Here is a 15000-nt window from a genome sequence, read left to right on the forward strand (position 1 = left end):
TAGACGACAGAGAGAGAGAGAGAGAAATGTTCCGTATGAAAGATGAACAGTACAGTAATAATAATTGGGAGGGGAAATGATATGCAAATATTGTCTTTGGAACAAGAAACATCTCAGAAATGTCCGCAAAGCAATTTTGGAGGGGAAAGAAAAAACCTCATGAGAAAGGAGGAGTGAGAGAATGTCTCTGACCAGGAGAATACACATTGGGGAGAGAGAGAGAGAGAGAGGGGGAGAGAGAGAGAGAGCGAGGGGGGGGAGAGAGAGGGAAGTGGGTTGGGTTGGGGGAAATGCTGACCAATTCCCACGCTGGGTCTCTGAAACTGGGTCTCTATCCTACAGAACCACAACATACATACTCTCTCTCTTACTGTCTGTCTGAGACTCTCATTCCTCTCTCTCTCCCTCTCCCTCTCCCCCTCTCTCTCTCTCTCTCTCTCCTATAAAGGCCGCTAGTCATTGTGTCTGTGCTGCAGTACCGCCAGGAGCCACCGGCTGCTATATATAACCGAAGAGATAGCTCTACAGCGAGGAGGTTGGTAAGCACAGCATATGAAGCTGAAGAGCAATAGTTTGACATCTTCAAGTTATTTAGCCATTCAAAAGTCGTTCCAAACTTCTCAAAGCATGGACTGAGAAATATAACCTTGCTATGATCTCTCTCTCTCTCTCTCTCTCTCTCTCTCTCTCTCTCTCTCTCTCTCTCTCTCTCTCTCTCTCTCTCTCTCTCTCTCTCTCTCTCTCTCTCTCTCTCTCTCTCTCTCTCTCTCTCTCTCTCTCTCTCTCTCTCTCTGTAGACGACCCCCATCATGTTTTCTTTCTGCAGCGAGCTCAAAGCCATAAGCTTTCTCGGATCATAAAACGTAAGTTATGTTCTGGGCTGAGACAGAGGCGTCATGTTTTTGGCAGACCCCTCATAAGAGAGACGGGGGGTTGGACCAGACAGCCGGTCTATTGTTTTTATGATCATCCATCGACTCTTATTCTTCAAGAAATATATTGACAGATCTTTTTTGCCCTCACAGGAGCATAAAAAGCAATTTGGCTCCGGCCGAGTGGAAGCCTGACACCTCCTGGTATTCGTTGGATAATATTTTTTTAATCATCTTCCACCATTTAGGTGTTGATTTTTTCAGTTAATTAACGTGGCAACTCACCAACTGACTATAAGGGAAGATGAGAGGAGAGAACGGGGGGGGGGGGGGGAGAGAGAGAGAGAGAGAGAGAGAGAGAGAGAGAGAGAGAGAGAGAGAATGGGCAGAACGGCAATTTCCTAAAACAGCCAACGATAAAGAATGGCCATGATTAAAAGATTAACATTTTTGCATGTTTTATTACATCTGGTAAATCCTGAATTGCTTGTGTTAATAGGATCTCTTTGACCTTTGAAAATGGCAGGGTTTTCCCGCAGACTGCGTCCTCTGCTAATCATATGCAAATTATCTCCTTGGGCACCGCCACTCTATTGGTTGCAGAGGGACCGATACTGAAGATGGGCCGTGTATACCTTAGTCTCTTTTACAGCCTATGGGAATCACATAGATAAGAGTCTGCGTCTTTGCTCGTTTTATCTATGTCTCCGCACTATTTCGAGTGAGAGGTCGTGAACTCTGCGGTCAAAGAATTCTCCCGAATTCCATCTTGATTCTATAAACGTATGTGAACGCAGCCATCAAAACATTCCATTGTTTCCTCGCATGGGTTTGTGTGTGTGCCGGTCTGTGTCTGTAAAAGTGTGTATGTGTTGGCTGAGTTCTGACTAGGGTCACAGAGAAAGTCCACTTGATGGCATCATACTGTGCTGAACACGGCGGAAAGGCTTGTGCACCGGGAGTTTTACACCAATGTGCTAGTTTGAGGGCATTCTAGCTCCCTATTCATTAACACACAGGATAGAAACACACACACATTGTGAGAGTGTGAATGGTGCTTGTCAGGCCTTCATCACCTGATGCTGATCCAAATGTTCACACACACACACACACACACACACACACACACACACACACACACACACACACACACACACACACACACACACACACACACACACACACACACACACACACACACACACAAACAGAGCAGCTTGGCCATGCTATGCGTGCATGAAAACTATTGCATGAAAACCAACCCAGTAAACACTTGTTATAATAGCCCGGCATCTGGTCCACTCACAGCGACAGAGTCTGGACCCTGCAATCTCCCTGCATCTCCCCCCCCCCCCTCCTCTTCTTCCCCCCCCCCCCCGCTCTGCCTAAGTACTCTGTGATGGCTGAGTGGAGCCCGCCAACGTCACACAACACAATGTGGTGTTTTCACTGCCAAACGCCAAAGAGCGCACGAAAACATTGATCGTCGTTTGTTTCACACCATTGGCAGATAAAGATTACAGTTTAAATTTGGGTAAACATGGCAAGATGTGAAGCTAAGATCTTTCATTGATGACGATGTGCCATCGGTACAACTTTTGTCTTTCTGGCGTCTAGCTCACCTCTCTGTCTCAAAGTCAGCGTCAACCTACCGTCATTTCCACATGAAAGTGCTCGAGGTTTGACCCTCTGATATGCAGAGTACCGTAATGGCAATAACCTTCGCGCTAATCGCCTATTTGAGGCGCATCGGAAGGAAATGAGGCGTAGAATGCGTCTGGGGGAGAGGCAGACTCAAAATGGCCACCGTTAGCCGAGTTCTTCATGGAACGTCAAACAAGGGCCGGGCGATCCAAAACCGACAACATATCACCCTCCCGTTTTTTAACACAAGCGCGTTAATAAACACGACGCAAGCAGATCGCCGGCTCGAAACGTGCAAAGGTTTTTAAAACCGCACCCTCAAAACGCCTGAATAAAAAACAACACACTGTATGAACTACAACACCACCACCACCGCCGCCACCGCCACCGCCACCAACACTTCTCCATTCATCATCGCGAGCGGTGAGCAGGGGACATAACTTATCTTTGGCAGCGCCACCACGACGGGCCAGAATGATGTTTAAACTGTGTGTTGACGCCGGGGCAATGTGTCACATAGTGCCAGGCGTTATGGATGAAGCACGCTTCAGTTTGTGTGGCAGCCTTGCGAGAAGCATTTTCCCCCTCAAGACAAGCACAGAGTGCGCGCACACACACACACACACTTTTATTACTTTATTTTCCCATTCTTTACCTTGTTTATAGGGCCGCCTGCCTATGAATACACCTCCAAGGTGAAGGCTGCCTTTGCACACGCTGTCTTAACGTCAGAATCGCGGACACGCCAAGAAGAAGAAACTCTTTAACGTTTTCATTCGGCGTCGGTTTTGAAATGATTGACCGGTTCTCTATTACCGATGGACTAATATGCGCCATAATCAAATAAAAACCAATAGCCTTCGGGTTTCAAATGGACCGGTGACCTTGTCCAACTGCATCGTCATGGACACGCTCAAACCAATATACAGCATTTATTTTCCTAAGAGATGACCATTAACTGTCTTGTCCTGGCACGTTGTAAATCAACCATTTTACCACCGGCCCCCTCCATGCCTCTTAACTATTCTTTTATCACTGAACAGCCTGAGGCGTGTTGCCGCCATCGCTGGATCTATTAGTTTAACCGAAGGGGCTTCATCCATCTCCCGAACCGATCCAAATGGAATTCGCATGGACGGCGGCCAGTGAAATAAAGCGAAAAAAACGGAGGAATTGAGAGACTGAGGAATAAAAGTTAGAGGGGGAGAAAGGGTGAGCGATTACAAATGTCTCATGTTAAGGTCATTGGATCAGGGTCTCTCTCTCTCTCTCTCTCTCTCTCTCTCTCTCTCTCTCTCTCTCTCTCTCTCTCTCTCTCTCTCTCTCTCTCTCTCTCTCTCTCTCTCTCTCTCTCTCTCTCTCTCTCTCTCTCTCTCTCTCTCTCTCTCTCTCTCTCTCTCTCTCTCTCTCTCTCTCTCTCTCTCTGAGGAGGAGGAGGAGGAGGAAGGCTAATATTTGCTGATGGTTATTCTTTATAGGGTCAGCGGAGGCTCTACAAGCTCTTAAAGTGCTGCATTAATGGTCTCTGGTTCCAGCCGGGTGAGGACATCTGACAGGAGGTGTACTGTAACAAACCACAGAACACTGGAGCCACGTGACCCTGGAGTACGAGCACAATGGCGCCCTCTCTGGACGAAACGAATACTACACTTAGATAGATATACCACTGTCAAGGATAGGGATAAGAACTACAATGGACTTTATGGGACGTAACGAGGGAAGATGTATGTATTATTGAAGTGTATTAGCTGTTGTTTGTCTATAGACAGGCAGAGAGTCAGTCAAGAAAATGAATGAAAATTTAAAAATGGACAAACTTATGCAGACAGACAGACAAAGAGAGGCAGACAGACAGACAGACAGACAAAGGGAGGCAGACAGGCAGAGAGAGAGAGAGAGAGAGAGAGAGAGAGAGAGAGAGAGAGAGAGAGAGAGAGAGAGAGAGAGAGAGAGAGAGAGAGAGACAGACAGACAGACAGACAGACAGACAGACAGACAGACAGACAGACAGACAGACAGACAGACAGACAGACAGACAGACAGACAGACAGACAGACAGACAGACAGACAGACAGACAGACAGACAGACAGACAGACAGACAGACAGACAGACAGACAGACAGACAGACAGACAGGCCCTACCGTTCAGCTTCCAGGCGCATCTCCTCACGCTTCTGCCGTCTGAGCTCCCGGCGCCTCTCGAAGTCCATGTCCTCCATGCTTTACACCCTGCAGGGGACGACAGCACAGCGCGTGTGTTGACATTCGTACAGGAAGTCACCGTGCAGCGCGGGTCAACCCGTCTTCCCCCTGGAATGCCCTTTTAGAGGATGGGTTGATTTTGAACCCCCCCCCCACCAGAGACCACCAGATGTTGGTTTGAAATACCCCAATATCTGCTTAACATGTGGACATATATCTTTTGTTAATTAATGTGTATATTACTTCCTAATTACATATAATTTACATATCACATGATGATTACACATCATCATATTACTTATTGCGATTATCATTGCTTCTATCACAAAAAACATATTTTGCAGCAGGCCCACAAACAAGAGACAACGTTGCCTCTTTCTGTGTCAAAATTGCCTGGGAAGATAGCCCACTGTTTCTGTTTTTCATTGTCACGATGGGTGTGAAAGCACAATGGGGAAAGACAGCAAAAAAAACAATGTGGTGAATATTAGCGAATGAGTCAGGAGAGGCTAACACACAGGACGTTGAACTGCATCCGCCCAATGAGAAGACCCACACACCCACACACACAAAAAACTGAACTGACTCAATACGCAATAAGCCAACGCGTCAGAGTGCACGCCAGAATCAAGTCAGACCACCCAGTCACTGGAGCGTTTCCTGTCATTTGTCTATCTCAGCCCTAAAACGACCAACGACTAAATGGGGGGGGAAAAGACACTCCGAGCTAGTGCTAATGGCTACGTTAATGCCGCTGTTAAAGAGAACATCAAGACGACAGAGCTAGCGTTCGTATTTACAAAATTCGTCCGTTAAGAAAGTCACACACTCTACGAAAGAGTACTACCCATACTTACTTTCGTTGTATTGATGTAACTTTACCACGATAAAAGTAGAACGCTACAAGCGAGGGAAAAGTAAGCGGTTCTCTTAAGTGTATCGTAGATCCTCAGTTAGCTCTAGAGCAGCACCATAAAGGTTTGTCACAATTACTTTCCGCCGCTTCCTAACGGGACAAACTCATCTTCCCACCGTCTGGTCACCGAGGGGCTGAAGAGATATGATGTCTGCTCCCCTTCCTCCACCCACCCACGCTCCCCTTCCTGCTATGTCTTCCTCTCTCCGTCCCACCCTCTCTTTCCCTTCCCTACACTCCAGCCCTCTTTCTGTTATATCTCTCTTCTTTCCTCTCCCTTCCCTCGCCCCCTGTCCATTATCTACCGGCTCTCTCTTTATTTTAACCCTTCTCTTTTTTCTCCTTTGGCTTCAGTCTCTGTTTCTCTCTCTCCTTTCCCTTGAGTCTGTCCCTCTCTCTTTTTCTCCATTATCTCGCCTTCTCTCCCTTCCCATCAATTGAGCTCATATCCCTCTCTCTTTTCCCCGTCCCATCACTCTCTCCCTCTTCCTCTACCTTCACTCCCCCTGTCTCGTTCTCCCTCCCTATTCTCGCGCTCTCTTCTCTTCCCTCGAGTCCCTCCCCCTCTCTCCCCCCTCCTCCCATCCCTCTCGCTCTACCTCTCTCTCTACCCTTCACTGCCTCTCTATCGATCTCTGCAGGTTGTTTACAGTGCTGAGGTCAGGTTCGGGCTAAACAATGTGTACGAGCTCTACGGCTCTCTAGAGAGGCTCAGCGTTGTTCCAACGGGCCTGCTGAAAGAGATAAATGTGCACGGCGCATCACCGGCCAGCAGGCTAAGAGTTAGCGCTCTCTTTACCTGGTCCGGGTTGGTCGAGGATAAATATAGAGCATACACACAGCTTTGGAAGAGGAGAATTATAGAGTTATCACCAGCCTAACATCTAAGGATATTTATAGGCTATGATATGCCCTTTGGACTCCTTATATTCTGTAGAACTACGACTGCATTGTTCCTGTTTCAACAAGCCCAATTCCCCAAACGGAGAGATAACTGCTTAATTATAAAGACAGTGGAATGGGAATTGGAATGCCTTCCAAAAGTTTACAAAAGTGTGAAAACTTTTAAGTAGGCAGGTTTTGCACCAGGAGTTGTAATCATTGCAAATATAGGCCTGAAATATCTATTTGTATTTGACAGCTAGAAGTGTCACTAATGAAAATTATGTAATATATTGACATTTCATGTAATCTTTGTAATTAATTTTGTTCTAAAAGAAGTAAAAGATATACATGTTAAAAAAGCTGATAATGTACTCTGGGATCAAAACGATTGACCCATTTTATTTTCCGGCAAGCTAGAATCATCTTCGACTCATAGTTTGCGTGAAGAATCATGAAAACACATCTTAGCAAAAGTGTTAGAGGAAAAAGGTAAACGCAGGCCTGTATCATGTCTGCTATCAAAGTGATTTGAGGGCAGAAATATTCAGAGCACCGCAATAATTCCCTTCGCTATGTTAAGTTAAGTCAGTTGCTGTCAGAGTAGGAAGAGAAAATAAAATTAGCAGTTGTGAGCAGGCAATTCACACAGCTGTAATTAAGACGAAATGGGAGCAAAAACTGAAACCCGAATCGGCCTGAAAACATCACAGACTTTTAATCACACATCTTCCGGAGGCTCCGTCGCCATGGGAGACGCAGTTAACACAAATGTAATTCCCGTAATATTTTTTAACAGTAATAATGCAGTCCTTACGATCTGGTACATTACACTGTGGTCATTAACATTCGCTTCTTAAAACTTGCTTTCGGAATCGCGCCCGTGTACACTGTAAATATCACACAAATTAAAAACAAGCGAGAGTAGGGGGAACGTTTTACATTCCACACAGATAAGCACGTTGAAGCTCTGCGACAACATGGCAGCGATTGCCAAAAGCTGGACGTGATGCTTAGCAATGAACCTCCTCCCCTCTCTCTCGGGGATATGGGGGTTAGGGGGGGGAGGTTATGGGGGTGAGGGGGTTAATGATAGAATGAATGCGCTGCGGTCACATTCTCTTGCCTCTGCATGGGGTAGGCATAGCGGGGGAATGGGGGGCCTGTACTCTCCCGCAGGGAGGGAGGGGGAGGGAGAGAGGGAGAGGGAGAGCGAGAGAGTTTCTTCAGCGACATGTTAACTTTTGTATATACTACTATGGCTGAAGGGGACCACCCACACTGAGCACACACACACGCGCGCACACACACACACACACACACACACACACACACACACACACACACAATGCATGTGCCTATGTATGTGTGTGTGCAATTATGTACGTCTCTGTTTTATGTGTGAGAAAGACAGATAGCTGAGAGAAAGCGAGAGAGAGAGTGAGAGAGACAGACTATGGTAAAAGAGAATATTCAGGGGTGAAATCCAAAACCATGTCACCAGTCTAAAAAATAAATTTCCCGGTTCAACTCCTGCCCAGCGTGTGTGGAGAAGTTCAATCCAACGGCGTTCCTTCAACCCCACTCTGTGGAAAACACCCATCCATCCTGCCGCCCGCTCCCTCTGCCTTCGCTCCTTGCTCTCCTACTCTCCAATTCATACACTCACGCCCTGCTGCCGTCTTGCTTTCCATCTCTCTCTCTACTGACCCCTCCCCCCCCCCCCCCCCCTCCCCTTCCATTTCCCTGTCTGGGCCCAGAGTTCCACAATAGCAATAATGACACATTTAACAGTCAAATTACTACCTGTCGAGACAGCCGGTCTCTGGCACTGGGGCCGGTGTCTGGGTTGCCAGCCCTTTGGAGCGACTTTTAAAACGCTATACAGCAACAACAAAAAATAATAGAAAAAACAACAGTCACTGAAAACTCTCCTTTCTGTTTTACCACCACAAAGTAATGTCCTTTTCCCTTTTATTTATTTACCAAAACACTGAACTGAATCTCTCTCTCTCTCTCTCTCTCTCTCTCTCTCTCTCTCTCTCTCTCTCTCTCTCTCTCTCTCTCTCTCTCTCTCTCTCTCTCTCTCTCTCTCTCTCTCTCTCTCTCTCTCTCTCTCTCTCTCTCTCTCTCTCTCTCTCTCTCTCTCTCTCTCTCTCTCTCTCTCTCTCTCTCTCTCTCTCTCTCTCTCTCTCTCTGCCAGCTTCAGAATGGAGACAAACTATCTAGAAGCTAAGCTTAAGTAGGCCTGTAAGTACAGCCAAATATTTAAGTTATGAGGCTATGAGAAACTAAATAAATTAAGAGTTTTTTTGTAAAAGTTAGCGCAGGTTAGCGCAGGTTAGCGTGGTAGCGGCGGTTATACTCGGCAGTGACTGTGCAGTTGTCTGCCTCTTTGGACAAACACATTAATCTCCACAATATGCGCTCGGAGATATGCGAGGAATGCTCCTATTTAACCTCTGATGTTGGGAGACTTGAAAGAACAGACTCCAAATGACTTACAGGCGATTAAAAAAAAGAAGAATTATCCACACTAATCTTTTGAGTGCTGGGGATTTGTTTTAGTTGTGGATAAGAATACGGTTAATGAGAAAATATAAATGTTTATATATATATATATATACACACCGTATACTTTTTTCTTGAAAGGGAATTTGAGCCAAATGGTCTTCTGCTCTGAGAAGCTTTGAGCACAGGACCACATGTTACGCAATCATTTCTCAGATATCGTTATCTTTGATAAACACTGCAGAGTTCTTTACAAGTCCATGTGAGAGAGCTAGTCTGGGAGCCAAAATTAGACATTGTTGAAATCAGGGAAATGGGCTGGAACGTTCACATCACAGCAGTGCTGCCGTAGCTAGGATCCAAAATGGTGGGCGGAGAAATATTTAAAGCTGATTTCCCAGCTGGCTATCTTTATTTGCAGCTAGCTAGCTACGATAAATATTCCTAAATATCGTTATCCCGACACACACCAACCAACGAACGGACGGAACGTTCAAACTGTGTGCAATAACTTCTCTGACCTCATTTATTGAACATCATTTCATCTTGGACAGTTGATGAACCCTGGCCTAATGACATGACCTAACTCCAACAGAAAGATGCAACCCATTGGTTGTTGTCCTTGTCATCGTTTGAACGGAGGGACAAAAACAGATTGAACACGAAGACGACAGTTAGCAGAAGGGTAGCCACCACAGCCAGCGGTGCTAGGGGTTATGCTAAGAATAAACAGTGATCATTTCCTGTTGCAGTTGAGTGGCAGTCTAAAAGCCCCATCCTGCTTTTATTCTAATATGACGATTTTACCATCTCTGTCAATAAACAGATATTTTTAGGCAGTAACTTACGGTGAATATAGAGATGAAAATTAAGGAGCAGTTAAGGGTTAGACAGTGAATACAGAGACTGATCATGAAGGAGCAGGTAGGTGTTTGACAGTGAACACAGAGACTGATCATGAAGGGGCAGGTAGGTGTTTGACAGTGAATACAGAGACTGATCATTAAGGAGCAGGTAGGGGTTTGACAGTGAACACAGAGACTGATCATGAAGGAGCAGGTAGGGGTTTGACAGTGAACACAGAGACTGATCATGAAGGAGCAGGTAGGGGTTTGACAGTGAATACAGTGACTGATCATGAAGGAGCAGGTAGGGGTTTGACAGTGAACACAGAGCAGGTCTTTAAGGAGCAGATTGGCGATCAACAGTGAATACAGCGACGAGTGATTAAGGAGCAGTTAAGGGTTGGGCACACATTACAGCGATAGGTCATTAAAGAGAAGTTAGGGGCTAGAAAGTGAATACAGAGACAGGTCATTAAGGAGCAGCTAGGCGGTGAGCCAGTGATCAAACCTAGATTTATTTCTCCTTCTTTCGTCCTTCCAATGTTGTAATGTGTCTGAATATTAACCAGTGGGATTTTTTTTTTTTTTTAAGCCCAGGGCTAGGTGAGTTTACGTAACCCGGATTACCGCCATATCTAACTACACGCTTCACAAAGTATTGATGACACATTATTAACTGTGGGTCTTGGGGTTTAAAGTTTAAAGGAGCGAGGAACATGAAAGCAAACACGGTCACACTACAGAGACTCCTGTTGCCCTCCCTGACTGCTCCCTGGCATGGCTTTAAGAGAGAGAGAGAGAGAGAGAGAGAGAGAGAGAGAGAGAGAGAGAGAGAGAGAGAGAGAGAGAGAGAGAGAGAGAGAGAGAGAGAGAGAGAGAGCTAAAATGTGGAGAGAATGGATATTACTCTTTTCTTCTATATCCTATTTATTTGTATTCTGCTGTATTAATTGAGGTATTTTTAACATGTTTATGTCATCTATTGACTTCTCAGTACATTTAAGGTTGATGTTGATATAGGAGCAGAAAATAAAAGGAAAAGGTGGATGAACAAGAAACTAATTAATTTCTTTCCAAATTATGAAATTATCAACTAGAGAGAGCGAGAGAAAGGAGACAGAATAAATAAAAAGTCAAGATGGCGGATGCTGAAAGAAAAAAACAACAACTACAGAGCACCTGTGCACCGGGGGTTGCCATGGAAACACAGGTGTGCTGGGCGGGCCTGGTCAGGTGTACCCAAGTATTCATAATGTGTAGGTTTGCTTAGCGATACGAGCCCTCAACCAAGCCAAAGATGGAAATACTAGTATCAAACATCAACCATTCATCTTTGTTTAACCAGCTCTACAGCATCACGACGACCAATCACGATCATTTAGTCTAGTCAATTAACAAAACTAACTTCTACTAATTGTATCTGTACCTAATCTCTGCATAATATGCACATATTTGCGTTCAAACATTTTCATAAGAGAGATTGCCAACTTAGTTTGACATAAATTGGTTATCCCTTCTGCTATCACTTTGGTGCAAGGGTAATATGCATTCAATTTCATTGAAACAATTAAATATCAATTAGCAATCTGCATACTGCAATTAGGAATTTGAGTGATATAAAGCTCACGGGCCCTTCATCACAGAAGACAGATAGTGTAGCTTTAATGATCACTGTGTATGTAAATTTGTGTGTATGAGCGTGTGCGTGTGTGCATGTGTCCATGTTATGTGTGTATGTATCTGTGTGTGTGTAAGAGTGTACATTTATGTGTTCATGCGTGGATCAGTGACTGCATGTGCGTTTGCTTTGCATGTGTATGCATAAGGGATATGTGATTTTCGAGTTTGTATGTGCATGCATGTGTTTATGCATTCAAATGTGTGTGCATGCGTGCGTGTGTCCCTGGGCATGTCCTTCCATGTATGCGTATTTCTGTACATGTGCGTAACATCTATCGGCACCCGTGGCTGCGTGTGTGCTCCGCAGGTGTGTGGTGAATATTTTGCGGGCGTCCTCTCCATGACATCTCTCTCTCTCTCTCTCTCTCTCTCTCTCTCTCTCTCTCTCTCTCTCTCTCTCTCTCTCTCTCTCTCTCTCTCTCTCTCTCTCTCTCTCTCTCTCTCTCTCTCTCTCTCTCTCTCTCTCTCTCTCTCTCTCTCTCTCTGTCTCTCTCTCTCTCTCATGCATCCCGCACTTCTGCAAAAGCAACTGCTGACTACTTGTTCCGCAAAAAAAAACAACAACATAATATTCAGTGTTTTTGTGTGAGGTTGTTGTGGGTTGAGTATCAGACTGCACATGTGAATAAGTGCATGTTATGCGTGTGTATTCCGTAAAAGCACATGCATCCTGTCGGCATTAGCATGTATATACAGGGAGGGGGAGTCCTCTGCAGGGGGGCCACTGATTCACCTCGGAGCCTCGGAGGGACTGCGGCCCCGAGATGAGACGGCAGCGAGGAGCGTCTGAACGCACCGAGGTGCGCCTCAGTCTCACAGCCATCTGCTGCTCTGTTAGAGCAAAAAAGAGGAAGGAATCCGCCGCCCCAAAACAAATTCATTTTCTCACAAACAGAAGTGCGTAAGGAAGGCAGCTGAAAAAAAAAAAATAACCTCATTCAGCGAACCCGGGCGGCAACGTTATTCACAGAGCGATGTTTTGCAAGCGATCGGGTGATGATGTGGTACGATGGAGATGGCGGGAGGTGGGGGGGAGATGAGGAGAGATTTTGAGGCCAGGGCCGAGAAGCCTCAGAAGCACCTTACGCGTAGACACCGCAAGATGTCCGTGATCTCACACGTGACGTTCTCGCCTCGAATCACTCCGGATATCTGTGCTCTGTTGGCTTTGGCTGTTCAATTGAAAAGAGGAGGAGGAGGAGGAGGAGGAGGAGGAAATCGTACAGCTGGGGAGGGGGGGGGGGGGGAAGAAGCACATCAGTGTTTTTATAAAAAATATATAGAAAAAAGGGTTAAAGATGTTATGTTTCTACTTGAAAACGGAAAGAAATTACATGCCGCATTCCCAGACGATTCCATAACACCTCAATGTGCCACTTGAATCACACATTCACTCACGGGCAAACACTCACTCACCCACACACACATACACAAACCCTCGTAAAGCACACACATTGATTTCACCCAGTGATCGAATAAGGTTGTCTGGTACTCTTAACTCGCAAGCGATTGCGAGAATAATCGACGTTCGAGTGTATACAGTGTGGCTTTCTATACAGCCGTAGTGATGTTTAGCGTTGAGAAACTACGTTGATTAAAAAGTAGATTAATCACGTGATTAATGATTTCATTACCAGATCCAGTCCATATTGTTCTCGAGACTGTTCGACCCACCAGGAAACAATCATGAGCACGAAAAATAACTTAAAGACAAAGATTTAACACTGGTCTTGAAATAACAGTCATTGATACTGCGCATTGCATTCACCACTGGGCTCCCTTCCCTTGTTGCATTTTTCTAACCTCAGTATGCAAACCCAGCTAAAGCAGTTTGAGTGCATGCTACAATCTCAAGTGTATTAAGTGTGTGACTCCTTGTGCGATTTTCTTTGCATTTTGATTTGTGGATTTCTTTCCATTTCAATGTAGTGCTGCACATTCAACACCACACTGCCCATGTGACAATAGTTTAACACTCTCACTATACATCCTTGAACACAAAGGACCTCATACACAAACTGTACTTTAATATATGCAATGATTGGGTGCTCTCTCTCTGTGCGTGCGACGTGCGTGCACATTTGTGTTCAGTACGTGGCGTTTCAATGCCATTCAGACGACCCGCACAAAAGTTGCTATCAAATAACAAATAACAAAGCATGCTACTCAAGCATATTAGTGCTCCGAGCCAAATGCCTTACAATGGCCCCAACCTTTAAGAAGTGTTTTAAAGTATACACACTCCAAACTACAAACCTACTTCAATCCAGATAGTTGGCAAACAAATGTAAAAAGGCTTTTCCAAATCGATGAACTCGCAGTATAACCAACATACTGAGTGAACCACAGAAATGTAAGAGGACTTGTTGTATTCCAAAATAGTGTGGAGGAAACAATGCCTTTATATCTTTTGGTTTAAACAGGGCCACTTAAGTTGAAAGTCATTCTAGCTGCCCGCTAATACAGTTCCCTTTAACGAGGCAGATTCCTTCGTGTATATGAACACAGGTCAAGATGTCCTGTAATCTCACTTCATTTTTTAAGAGACACGTTGGTCTATCATAGAGAAGGATATCATCTGGTCAAAGACGTGTGCGTTTTGAGTCACTAAACCAGCCCCAACAAACCGGGAGTGCATCAGAGAGGGGCCGTCAAATGACCAAAGCAGCCAATCCCACACAGGGAAAAAAAAAAAAGAAGAAGAAGAAGAAGAAAAAAAACGGGATGTTTGTACGGCATCAGAAAGCTGCTCCTGCACGCTGGCTCTTCTCCACATGACCAAATATGGAGGGAAAAAATGCTGCCTTTTCCCGTAACCAAACTTGGGAAAAAAGAGAGGACTTGAGTGCGTGTGGCGTGCACAGCGAGATAGAGCTCTCACCCTCACTGCAGCGGCCACAGAGCTGGCCCTGCGCCAGCGCAGCATGACGGATGGTGATGCTAGACCCGCTGTGACATCTCTGGGAAACCGGTGGCGCGTACGTGCACACACACACACGCACACACGTGAACCAATGCACGCACACACAGACGCACATTCATGCATCTGCACAAACACAGATGAGCTGCAAGCATAGACACATACGTTGCCTGTATACACACACAAAAGCTTGTGCACAAATAGTTATCGCACAGACACACACCACTCCGAAGTCATGAATGGGAAGGGTGCAGATCTAAGCTGACTTATACAGTTTTAGACAACCGCACACACACACACACACACACACACACACACACACACACACACACACACACACACACACACACACACACACACACACACACACACACACACACACACACACACACACACACACTTTCACATCTGAGCGCTGGTCTCAGCAGTGCACTTCAGTCCCCCCCCCCCCCCCCCTCCCTACTAATAGAACATTCCTGTGAGTGAAAAAAGTCATGTAAAAAAAAAATAAAAAAGATATATAAAAAA

The 15000-nt window shown here is 45.5% G+C and overlaps 1 protein-coding gene across 7 annotated transcripts in view; it reads right to left on the minus strand.

The window, feature by feature from the left end:
• cald1a (caldesmon 1a) overlaps positions 1 to 15000 on the minus strand; it is a 58729-nt gene that overhangs the window by 27913 nt on the left and 15816 nt on the right. For 6 of the 7 annotated variants that reach the window (XR_003974014.1, XM_030342040.1, XM_030342038.1 and 3 more), the window contains one exon: positions 4659 to 4745. Coding sequence is in view for 6 of the 7 variants with exons in the window: in XM_030342040.1 (XP_030197900.1) it covers positions 4659 to 4735 (77 nt within the window). In the remaining variant the exon portion in view is untranslated. Of the gene's footprint in view, positions 1 to 4658; positions 4746 to 5575; positions 5866 to 15000 lie in introns of those variants that run through there. The other variant, XM_030342036.1, reaches the window with a different exon arrangement.

Source organism: Gadus morhua, chromosome 19 (genome assembly GCF_902167405.1).
Source record: "Gadus morhua chromosome 19, gadMor3.0, whole genome shotgun sequence".
NCBI classification, from domain to species: Eukaryota; Metazoa; Chordata; class Actinopteri; order Gadiformes; family Gadidae; genus Gadus; species Gadus morhua.